The sequence below is a fragment of the Mesoplodon bidens genome, assembly GCF_964165515.1.
Source record: "Mesoplodon bidens genome assembly, chromosome: 2".
Lineage (NCBI taxonomy): Eukaryota > Metazoa > Chordata > Mammalia > Artiodactyla > Ziphiidae > Mesoplodon > Mesoplodon bidens.
In genome coordinates this window covers 73,384,993-73,396,070 of record NC_138177.1, presented here as the reverse complement: position 1 = coordinate 73,396,070, position 11,078 = coordinate 73,384,993, and the positions used below count along the sequence as shown (strand labels likewise).

The following is an 11,078-nucleotide window of genomic DNA, read 5'->3' as shown; positions in this document are numbered from 1 at the left end:
CGCGTTGTGGGGGCGGGGCCTTCCGAGGGCGGAGCCTGGCTCTGGTGGGTGGGAGGGGGCGGGGCGGGGCCTGGTGGCTGCGCCGAGCCGCTAGGTGAGCGAAGCAGACCCGGCAGCCGCGGCTCCTCGGCACTCCGCCCAGCACCTGCTGCCCTCGTCCGACCCCGGGCGCCGCTGCCATGCGGCTGGCGCTGCTCTGGGCCCTGGGGCTCCTGGGGGCGGGCAGCCCTCTGCCCTCCCGGCCGCTCCCAGATATAGGTGAGTACCCTGCCAGCAGTGGGCCGGGGGGCGGACTGGGAGGACGCGCAGGGAAGTCGGGAAGCACTGGGGTCCTGGGGTCGGCCGGAGACCCTGAGAGACCCCAACCAGAGTGCAGCCCGCCCTGGTCGGCTGTCCTGGGCCGAGGGCCCAGAGACTGGGCGATGGAGTGGGGAGGGAAGGAGGAGGGATGCCGGCGCCCCCTACTCTGTCATCCTCTGCACAGTCCCCGCGGACACTTTCAGGCTCCGGGACCAGGCACCGCAGGGCCTGGCCCAGCGCCCCCTCAGGATCGCGGTAGAGGGTCTCTGCTCCCCAGGACTGATGTCTTCGCTCCTCTGGGGCCTAGCTGACCGTTCCACCCGGTGCCAGGGCGCCGAGTAGGCACGTCTCCTAGGGTTTGGCGAAGAGGATACTTCCTGGCCCCCATCCCAGACCTGAGCGGCCAGGCACCCCTCACCCTGGTGCTGATGCCACCAGAAAGCTGGCTGAACGGGAGGGGGCCCGGGAGGAGCCAGGAATGGGGAGAATTGGCCAGGAAAGAGGCTGGGACACCAACTCCTCCTTGGAACTTTCACTTCCCGCTGCTGTCTTGGGCTGGGGGCCGAGAGGGCAGGCGGGGGTGGAGTGTCCGGAGGAGAGAGGGCCATTGTGGGGATGGGGCGCGGACTCCGGGAGGAAGCGGAGGCTGTGGGGAGCGGGTGTGCCTAACTGGGCATGAGGGGTATTTAGGGAGGGGGGGTGTTTGCAATGCTTACCCAGAAATGGGCGTTCCCGGCATCTCTGATGTGAGGAAAGGGAGGGTGAGTGGGCACAGGGCCACAAGTCTTCGCCCAGTCCTGAGAGGGGGCGTTCCTGGGGGGAGGTGGTTGGGAGGGGGTAGAAACAGGGGGGGGGTCCCTGTGAGAACCTGGGATTGGTCTGAGGGGGACGGGGGTGCCACAGACTGGGCAAACTGAACTTCTTTCTTTGGGGACTTGTGGATGGGTTGGTGGGATGAAAGGGAAAAATTGGAGAGAAGCTCCCGCCCCCTCCCTCTAGTATTCTTTAAGTCCCAGCATGCAATGCAAGGGTTCTTCAAGCAAAGAAGGGCCTTGATATGCTGGGAGCCAGGTGGGTCAGAGGGCACCAGCCACCCCCAGCCGTGGTGCTGATTCTCTCAGCACTCTCTTGGGGTGTCCTGGGAACCCTGCAGGTGGCACTGAGGAGAAGCAGGCAAGGCCAGAGAGGGCCCTGAATGGGTCTTCGGAGCCCCAGATCCTTCAGGACAACCTCACGCTCAGCCTAGCAGAGGTACTTCAGGTGAGCCTCTCTCTCCCCTCGAAAAAAGAAATACACCCCCACCACCCACCACCCTGAATAATCAGGTGTCTCCAGGCAAAGACTGGCTGAGGAGTGGGTGAATGGACCTCACTGTAGCATGGCCATCCCAGGTCTGGCTGCCTCTCCCTCCGCACCCCAGCACCTGGCTTCACTTATCTCGCTCTCCCCACTGCACACACATCTGTCTGCCTCAGCCCCACCAAACCCTTCCATCTCCACTGGGAAATTCTGAGGCCCAACTTGCTTTCTTGGTCTCATGTTGTCAGCTTTTTCAGTGGGGAGACTTTGAGAGGGTCAGGGCCTCACCAAACACCCTCCCCTCCCAATTCTAAAGCTGAGTCAGAGGAAGGGCTGGGGCCTGGACTGGGTCCTCCATGATGCTTCCTCTCTGGGCAGGAAGCCGAGAAGGGGCGGCTCGGATACCTTCCTTGACCTCCCCACACAACCCCCCAGAACAATACCCCAGGCCAGGCAGGGCTTCCTGGCCCCTCCCTCAGGATCCCCCCACCAATGATCTAATCATTGGTGCTCTCCTAAGGGCCTGAGGTTTTCTGGTTAGCGAAGATAGGAGTTTCAGACAGGGCCAGGGAGGTGACATGCCCTCTGGTGCCCACAGACCAGTCTGCCTGAGGCTTTGCGGATCAAATTGGAGTTGGATGGTGAGAGTCATATCCTGGAGCTGCTACAGAATAGGTAATAATGACAGTGGTAACATTAACAATAACATGGCTAACAACTTATATAGCATCTACGATGTACCAGGTACTAAGAGCCTGAACTCATTAAATCCTCATAACAACTCTATAAGGTAGATACTATTATGTATTATTATTGGCCTCATATATGAAGAAGGCACAGAGAGGCTAAATAACTCTCCCAAGTTCACACAGCTAGTGGGTGGTGAAAACTAGATTGGAACCCAGATAGCCTGACAGAGTTTGTGGCCCAACCACCATACTCTGCTGTCTCCAGGGGAAGCACGAAGCTTGCAGGGATTGCCCAGCCCCCAGCCACCCTTCTACCACCTCCTGTCACTGCACCACCCTGGGAGCACTGCCCTCCTTCTTCTTCATTCCACAGGGAGCTAGTCTCAGGCCGTCCAACCCTGGTGTGGTACCAGCCTGATGGCACCCGGGTGGTCAGCGAGGGACACACTCTGGTGAGTCAGGTCATCTTGTGCCCTGTTTCTGGCCCAAGGGAAGAAGGAAAGGGGCGACTGGAAGGTGCCATCCCTGGAGAAAGGGAGGACACTGCCTATCCTCACCCACAGGCTAGCCTCCTGGGCTCAAACCTTGGCCTGGCCTTCAAGTTTGGCACTCATGTTTCTCTGCTGTAGGAAAACTGCTGCTACCATGGAAGAGTGCAGGGCCACGCCGACTCCTGGGTCTCTGTCTGCACCTGCTCCGGGCTCAGGTACAAGGGGTCAATTCCATGAAGGTGTAGAGAATGAGTGTAAACGAGGCATGGAGCTGAAAAGTTTTCTGACTTCCTGCATCTTTGCATAGGGGCTTGGTGATCCTGTCCCCAGAGAGAAGCTACTCCCTGGAGCTGGGGCCTGGGGACCTTCAGGGTCCCCCTGTTATCTCCCGGCTCCAAGACCTCCTCCTGCCAGGCCACACTTGTGCCCTGAGCTGGCCCGCATCTGTGCCCACTCAGGCTCCACCAGAGCACCCCCTGGGACAGCGTCACCTTCTCCAGGTGAGGATGAATGGCAGGAGGGCTGGGCTTCTGTTGTCCCCAGGGCTGGCCCCCGGGCCCTCAGAGCTATTTGTTCACAGTAACAACTGCTCCTGCTAATGGAGCAATTTCCCAGTACCAGGCATTTTGTGAACATTATCTCCTTTACTGATCCCAGCAACCCTGGGAGGTAGGTGCTATCTGTAGCTCTATTTTAGTGAGAAAACTGGTTCGGAGAGGTTAAGTGACTTGGCCAAGGCCATTCAACTAATAAGTGGTATATCCAGGATTTGGATGCAGGTTCTTGACTCAAACTCCTCATCTGTCTTATGATCCAAATGCAGAGAGCTCTCACTTGGATATAGCAAATACATAGTTACTGATCATAAAGCAATAAGAAGCCAATTTCCTAATTTATTCAATGGGGATAATAAAACTACTTACCTTAGAGGATTACTGTGAAGATTAAATAAATCTATATACATACCTATATATATGTAAATGCTTAGAACTCTGCCTGGCATACGTTAAGTATTTGATGGTGTTGGCTATTATTCTTTTTTTTTCAATTTGGAAAAAGCACTGAATTTGAAGCCAGAAAAGCAGGGCCCTACTCGCAGCTTCTAAACCTATTCTTTGTCTATCTTGGGCAAGTCCCTGGCCTCTCAGGTTCTCAGTGGTTCTCTGTAAAATGGGCTCTTCACTCTCCTGTTTGACCACACAGGGTGGTTGTGGACACAGCCTGGTCAGCCCTACGCGGCTGCTGGCGGTGTGTGGTGGGTGTGCCTGATGCGCCTTCCTCTTGTCCACAGTGGAGGCAGGACGTGGTGACAGAGACCAAGATTGTTGAGCTGGTGATTGTGGCTGACCATTCCGAGGTGAGCTTGCTGACCCCTGCAAGTCCTCCCCTGACCTCTGCCTACCCTGCTGCCTTTCACGGTCACCTCTCTTGACCCACAGGTCCAGAGGTACCGGGACTTCCAGAGCCTGCTGAACCGCACCCTGGAAGTGGCCCTCCTCCTGGACACAGTGAGTATGGGACCCAGCGGCATCCTTGTGGCCCCCGACCATGGGAACCCCTCTCCTGAGCCCCAGTTCTCTTTCAGTTCTTCAGGCCTCTGAATGTCCGGGTGGCGCTAGTGGGCCTGGAGGCCTGGACCCAGCGTGACCTGATAGAGATAAGCCAGCACCCAGGTCTCACACTAGACAGCTTCCTCCGCTGGCGCCGGACAGACCTGTTGCCTCGGTTGCCCCACGACAGTGCCCAGCTGGTGACGTAAGACCCCCCAGGCTCAGCCAGCGGGGCCCAGCTCTGCTCCGGCCCTGCCCCGGCCTGGCAAATTTCACATCCCAACTCCCTACCTGAGACCCTGAAGCTCTGGCCACCTTGGCTTTGGGCCCTAACCTTTGCCCTCTCAATCCCGCAGTGCCACTTCATTCTCTGGGCCCATGGTGGGCATGGCCATTCAGAACTCCATCTGTTCTCCTGAATTCTCAGGAGGTGTGAACATGGTGAGCTATTTCCACGTCTCCTCCCCATTCCCGTTCAGCTCCTCCCAAACGTGGCCCCATGTATTCACTGAAACCCCCAGCAAAGTTACCAACCCCAAAGCTGAGGGTATAGAGGGCCGGGGTGCATGACGTGGCCTCTGCTGTCAGGATACCCTCACCTGTGGCCCGCTCATTAGTGTCTTCACCTATGAGCTCTTCCCATTTCTTGGGGGAGGAGGAGGTAGCTGAGACCCAAAGAACACAGGTGCTCTCCCAGGGCCATATAGTTAGAGATGGGTAACAGAGGTGAGCCTCTGCCACCCAGGCCTGGGTTCTCCTCCTACTTTAGAAGCACTTAAGGAGGGAGGCGGTGCTTGCTCAGTGCCCAAGAGGTCAGATGAGGAGAGAAGAGGAGCAGTCAGGCTGGTGCTGGACCTGGGGTATCCCCTCCCCAATGACAGGACCACTCCACAAGCATCCTGGGAGTCGCCTCCTCAATAGCCCACGAGTTGGGCCACAGCCTAGGCCTGGGCCATGACTCACCTGGGAATAGCTGCCCCTGTCCAGGTCCAGCCCCAGCCAAGAGCTGCATCATGGAGGCCTCGACAGAGTGAGTAACTGCAGGATGGAGAGGGCAGGGGGCAGGGGGCAGGGAGCCGTCCGCAGCCTCAACCTTCCTTGCCACCATCGCCAGCTTCCTGCCAGGCCTGAACTTCAGCAACTGCAGCCGACAGGCCCTGGAAAAAGCCCTCCTGGGTGGAATGGGCAGCTGCCTCTTTGAACGGCTCTCCAGTCTGCCCTCGATGGCCAGTGTCTGCGGAAATATGTTGGTGGAGCCCAGCGAGCAATGTGACTGTGGCTTCCCAGATGTGAGCCCCTCACCCAGAGCCTTGCCCCACTCACTTCTGTGCCCTCACCCTGGCTCGTCAGCCGTCTCCAAGCCTCAGGAATCCCTCTCCCCACCTCCCTGTCTGCGGGGACTGCACATAGATTGTTGGGCTCTGGCCTTCCTTTGCTGTGTGCATCCTTTTGGGTTCAAGCTCTGGGAGGGGGTTAGGGCAGGCTCTCAGGCCCAGCCTGCTCTGATGCTCGGCCCCTCTGTGCCCTTGCCCATAGGACTGCACTGATCCTTGCTGTGATTACTTCACCTGCCAGCTGAGGCCAGGGGCACAGTGTGCGTCCGATGGACTCTGTTGTCAAGATTGCCAGGTGGGCACAGACTGGACTGGCCGCCCAGAGCCCACCTGCCAGGGGCCAGTATGGAAAAGGTCATTCTGGCTCCCAGGGCCTGGCTGGATTTGCCCAGCACCCACATTGATGCTTACCCACCCTCCACAGCTGCGCCCGGCTGGCTGGCAGTGCCGCTCTACCAGAGGTGACTGTGACTTGCCCGAGTTCTGCCCAGGAGACAGCTCCCAGTGCCCCCCTGATGTCAGCCTGGGGGACGGTGAGCCGTGTGCTGGTGGACAGGCTGTGTGCATGCAAGGACGCTGTACCTCCTATGCCCAGCAGTGCCAGGCTCTCTGGGGGCCTGGGGCCCAGCCCGCCGCGCCACTTTGCCTCCTTACTGCCAACACTCGGGGGGACGCCTTTGGGAGCTGTGGGCGCAGCCCTGATGGCAGCTATGTGTCCTGTGCCCCTAGGTAAGTGAGGGAACCTGGCTCCTCCTCTGGGTTTGTGGGAGTCTTGGCTCCGCCCCACTTACCCGATACCTCCTCCCTAACCCCAGAGATGCCATTTGTGGGCAGCTCCAGTGCCAGGGAGGGAGGGCCCAGCCTCTGCTGGGCTCAGCCCGGGATCTTCACTGGGAGATGCTGGAAGCCAACGGAACCCAGCTGAAATTGAACTGCAGCTGGGTACACCTGGACCTGGGCAACGACGTGGCCCAGCCCCTGATGACTCTGCCTGGCACAGCCTGTGGCCCCGGCCTGGTGAGCAGCCTAGGTGGGCAGCACCAGGTGGGGAGGGATATCTGGACTGCTGCAGGCAGCGCCCAGGCCTCACTAGCCACCGGTGAAGAAGGTGCAGACTCTGAGGGGAGTTCAGATTCTCACTTCCGATGGAGCAGAGTCCCGTCACCCTCTGAGCCTTAGTTTCCCCACCTGTAAAAGCGGGGTGGGCTTCGTTTGTGTTGGCCTCCCGGTGCCAGTAAAGCTCTTGAGAAGGTGATCTTTGCTCTTCTCTCGCCATCGGGCAGGTGTGCATCGACCATCAATGCCAACCGGTGGAGATCCTGGGAACACAGGAATGTCGAAGCAAATGCCATGGGCATGGGGTGAGTTGGCATGGGGGGAGATGAAAGGGGAGCAGGGAGCCTCTGGGAAGGAAAAGAATGGTGGGCTTTGGAAACAGACACACCTGGGTTCTAATCTGTGCTCTACCACATCTTAACTGTTGGATCCGGGGCAGATTATTAATGTCTCTGAGCTCAGTTTCGTCCTCTAACTAACGGGCATAATAATAGGACCCACTTCCTGGGGGCACATGAGATGAGTATGAAAGCTTCTAGCACAGTGCCTGGCAGATAGAAGGCACTCACAATGTGAGTTCAATCTAATTTTCTCTGGCACAGATAAAGAGTCTCTCTCTCCAGAACGCTGGTGCCCTCCACACTATCATTCTCAGCACGCCTTCCAGTTGCGGACATCTGAGATCTTGAAAAGCTGGGGACAGGGAAACACGGCCCCAGAGGGCACAGCTCCTCACTGTTCAACCTGTACCTCCTAGGTCTGCGACAGCAACAGACACTGCCACTGTGAGGAGGGTTGGGCGCCCCCAGACTGCACCACCCACATCAGAGGTAGCATGAGGTGGGGGACAGGGGCAGCTGAGACGGCATCCTTCACGGCCCCTCTTTTTCTGACCCCTTCGCTGCTGGTTCCCTGACTCTGTGTGACCCCTGACCCCTTCACCTACTCTGATCACCTGACCTCCCTGCCCCCCCACCTCTTCCTGGGTGTAGCGTTCTTAGCCCTGCCCACCTTCAAACCTGCCTTCACCCACAGCAACCAGCTCCCTGACCACAGGGCTGCCCCTCAGCCTCCTGTTGTTGCTGGTCCTGGTGCTGCTTGGTGCCAGCTACTGGCACCGTGCCCGCCTGCGCCAGAGACTCTGCCAGCTTAAGGGACCAAGCTGCCAATACAGGTACCAGCCTCCCCACTACCAGCTTTCTCCACAGCTCTGTTAAGGACAACAGCTCTGGAGCCCCACCCCCGTCCCTGGGCAGCCCCTGACACCTGATTCTGAACCCAAGCCCCCCAGACCACACCCCACACACATCTCCCTTCCCTACATGTGCCCCGTAACCCTTCACCTCACACGTAGACCCACGTGGGGAAGCTGGGGTGCTAGGATCATTTCTTTCCAGGAACCCCAGTGCTGAAGTGGGGCCCTCCCTCAGGCTGATCAGCTTCCCCTTCCTACTTCTGATTTGGCCTACACCGTGCTCCAATGGGCCACAAAGGGTTAACTCCACTCAAAGGCTGCAAATGGGTGGAGAACAGGGTCTGAGTCTGGGCCCTCTCTCCTTGCCTTTCTCCATGTTCAGGGCAGCCCAGTCTGGTCCCCCCGAACGCCCAGGACCCCCGCAGAGGGCTCTGCTGATGCCAGGTGCCAAGGTAAGTCTGCATGCCAGAGGAGAGAGGACCCCGTCCTGGCCAGGCATCCAGCTTGGGCCCTGGGGCGGGGGGGGGGGGCGGGTTTTGAAGGCTCTAGACTCAGAGAAAGACTTGCATTGCCCAAGAGTCAGTCAGAGGAGTCAGGGCCAGCCCTCCCCTCCCGTCCCCTGGCTGCAGGCTGAGAAGCAGAGTCCAGCCTGGACTGGGGAGGGGCAGTCACCTAGAGGAGGGAGTGCTGTGCTCTTTGAGCTGGCCTAGCCAGTGGCTTTGAAAGGTGGGTCTACCTGTGCTCCCAGCAGTGATGCCCCCTGGAGGGCACGAGGGGGTGGTGCTCAGAGTGGCCTTCAGTGTGCCAGGACCTGATGAGGCCCTGGTCACCATGTGTAGAAGGGCTGGTGAGTGCCCCTGCCCTGAGCCCTCTGGATCTGATGACAGAAGTGTGTGTGTGGAGGTGGTCTGCACGCCCACTCCACCACTTGTCACCCCCCTCTGCATGAAACTGAATAACTGCATGCACAGCCCCACTGCCCCCGGAGCCCTGGCTGCCCATCCCTGAGCACTAACACCTCTCTGCCCACATCTGTCTCTCTGGTCCCTCTCCCCCACCCCGCCCCCCACTCTGCCTGTCTGCTCCTCCTGCTCTTTCAGCAGGCTAGTGCTCTTGGCTTCCCGGCCCCTCCCTCCAGGCGGCTGCCTCCTGACCCTGTGCCCAAGAGACTCCAGGTAAATCTGGGCCAGGCCCTACCCTGGCCCAGGGCAGGTGGGAGGTTTGGTGCCCAACTGCAGTTCTCCTCCCTGTTCCCTGCCAGTGGCGCTTTTCACTAGGGGACCAGGGTGCCCCTCAGCCTTCAGACACTCCCCAGAAGTAGCAAAGGGTGAGCCTCCTGCCTTGGTTTCTACCACCATCTGGTGGTCAGTGGTGGGACTGCAGTCTGCCAGGGACACCACAGGTGACCCACACCTTTCTCCCCTAAGGCATCTACTGGCATGCACTCAAACCCCATGCGCATGCCCCCAATCTCTCCTGCCCCCTGGCTGACCTTGCATGTTGACCTGAACCCCTCGGGAGACCCATTGCATGGCCACTGCTCCTGGCTGTGCTCTCACAGTCACTGCCCCTCTCTCTGTTCAGGCTGAGCTGGCTGACCGACCCAATCCCCCCACCCGCCCTCTGCCCGCTGACCCGGTGGTGAGGTACCCGAAGGTAACGGTGGGGGGAGAGAAGGGCACAGCCTCTCCCCCCACCCAGGGATGTGGTGCTGGTAGCCTCGGCAGTGGTGCAGGTAGTAAGATGCCCCCTGTGCCTAAGGGCACATACCCCAGTGGCATCTTTAATGGTGACAGGTTTGTTTGCAGACAAAGGTGTCCTCTGGTGCCGCCCCTCAAGCTGGTGTTCCCCAGCACCAGTGTGTGGGAGGTGGGCAACATGATACCCCCTCCCAAGCTGGCCTCCTGCCTTCTCTCTCTCAGTCTCAGGGGCCCACCAAGCCCCCACCCCCGAGAAAACCACTGCCTACTGACCCTCACGGCCAGCGCCCTTCGGCTGACCTGTCTGGCCCTGGAGCTGGAATCCCGCCCCCAGTGGTACCCTCCAGGTAGGGGAGGAGGGGCGCTGAGGATGGGCTGGGGGGGCGAGTGGTCTGGGGGGACCTCTGACCTTTCTTCTCGGCCTCCCACACCCCAGGCCTGCGCCGCCGCCCCCAGCAGTGTCCTCGCTCTACCTCTGACCTCTCCTGAGGTTCCGCTGCCTCCAACCTGGACTTAGGACTTCAACAGGCAGACCCCTGGAGTCCCCCGCGGCGACTGAAGGAGCTGGGGCCTGGACGCTACGGAACAGGAGTCTTAAGACACTGACACCGGGCACCTCCACTTGCTGTCGAGCAGCACCCTGGGGACCCGCCCACCCAGTGGCATCTTGGGGTTGGGGAGTGTCTGGGAGCTGGACGGAGCTGAGGGAGGTGCGCATAGCCTGTCTCTGCAGAACTGCAATAAAAGTGAGGTCTTGGGAGCGCGCCTCGAAGTTTGTCTGCTTAGGGAAGGAGGGTCTCACCTGTCGCGATTCCAGATCTGGCCGCCAGGGGACGCTGCGCCTCAGATGAAGACAGGATAGGGAGGGCGAGAGCCCCAGGCTGGGTCAGCGGGTGTCCCTGGGATGCTCGCGGCTTGTTTCTGCCCAGTCTGGGATGACCTTCTGCACAGTCCAGTACCACAAAGGGCGCTGTACGCCCTCTGCCACCCCCAGTAGCCAAGTTCTCGCCCCCAGCGCTGCGCGGCCCCTTGGCGGCGACCATCGACAAACCGGCCAAGCTGTTGGACTCGCTGTCCCCACCCTCTAACCAGCGGCTGGGAAAAATGGAACTAGCTGGCATTCTCAGAGCCCCGGAGCCGGGGCGGGGCGCGGCGGCGGCTCCCACGATTCCAAGGCCGCGCACCTGCCTCTCCCCTCCCCCACCCCACCTAAGGGTTCGGGAACAGAAGTGCTTTGTATGGGCTGCAACCACCTCATTACTTCGTCTTTGAGACTATGACCTTCGTTCGCCCAGAACGAAGGTGTGGGGCGGAAAGGGACAGGGGCCAACCCCAAGGTGGACATCGAGCTCGCCATCTGAGGTTCTTTAAAGGGGGGGTGGGGGTGGGGGGTGGTCCCAGGAGGCGATTTGTCCCTTCCCCTCGCTATATCCCTAGATGTGCAAAGAAAAAGGAGCAATGGTG

At 59.7% G+C, this 11,078-nt stretch overlaps 1 protein-coding gene across 8 annotated transcripts; it reads left to right on the top strand.

Moving 5' to 3' along the window:
* Positions 1–62: 62 nt before the first annotated feature.
* On the top strand, positions 63–10,380 carry ADAM15 (ADAM metallopeptidase domain 15). Of its 8 annotated transcripts, XM_081222160.1 has the most exons (23): positions 63–258; positions 1,454–1,560; positions 2,198–2,274; positions 2,662–2,740; positions 2,918–2,994; positions 3,087–3,279; positions 4,071–4,136; positions 4,219–4,287; positions 4,365–4,534; positions 4,686–4,770; positions 5,211–5,359; positions 5,444–5,618; positions 5,866–5,958; positions 6,088–6,392; positions 6,479–6,680; positions 6,947–7,024; positions 7,477–7,549; positions 7,755–7,893; positions 8,297–8,366; positions 9,015–9,089; positions 9,499–9,570; positions 9,837–9,961; positions 10,051–10,380. In XM_081222160.1, the coding sequence occupies exons 1-23, from the start codon at positions 180–182 to the stop codon at positions 10,091–10,093; spliced, it is 2,601 nt and encodes an 866-aa protein (XP_081078286.1). In that variant the 5' UTR covers positions 63–179; the 3' UTR covers positions 10,094–10,380. The 8 variants fall into 8 exon arrangements, 5 of the variants coding, with proteins under 5 accessions (XP_081078286.1, XP_081078288.1, XP_081078287.1 ...); XM_081222162.1 differs by lacking the exon at positions 9,015–9,089; XM_081222161.1 differs by lacking the exon at positions 9,499–9,570.
* Positions 10,381–11,078: the final 698 nt, after the last annotated feature.

Bases quoted from the DNA above. Each gene is read 5' to 3' on its own strand.
- ADAM15 (XM_081222159.1), top strand. From the start codon at position 180: ATGCGGCTGGCGCTGCTCTGGGCCCTGGGGCTCCTGGGGGCGGGCAGC. The intron at 7,025-7,476 runs GTGAGTTGGCAT...TGTACCTCCTAG, and splicing joins GCAAATGCCATGGGCATGGG to GTCTGCGACAGCAACAGACA. The intron at 9,090-9,498 runs GTAAATCTGGGC...CTCTCTGTTCAG, and splicing joins CTGTGCCCAAGAGACTCCAG to GCTGAGCTGGCTGACCGACC.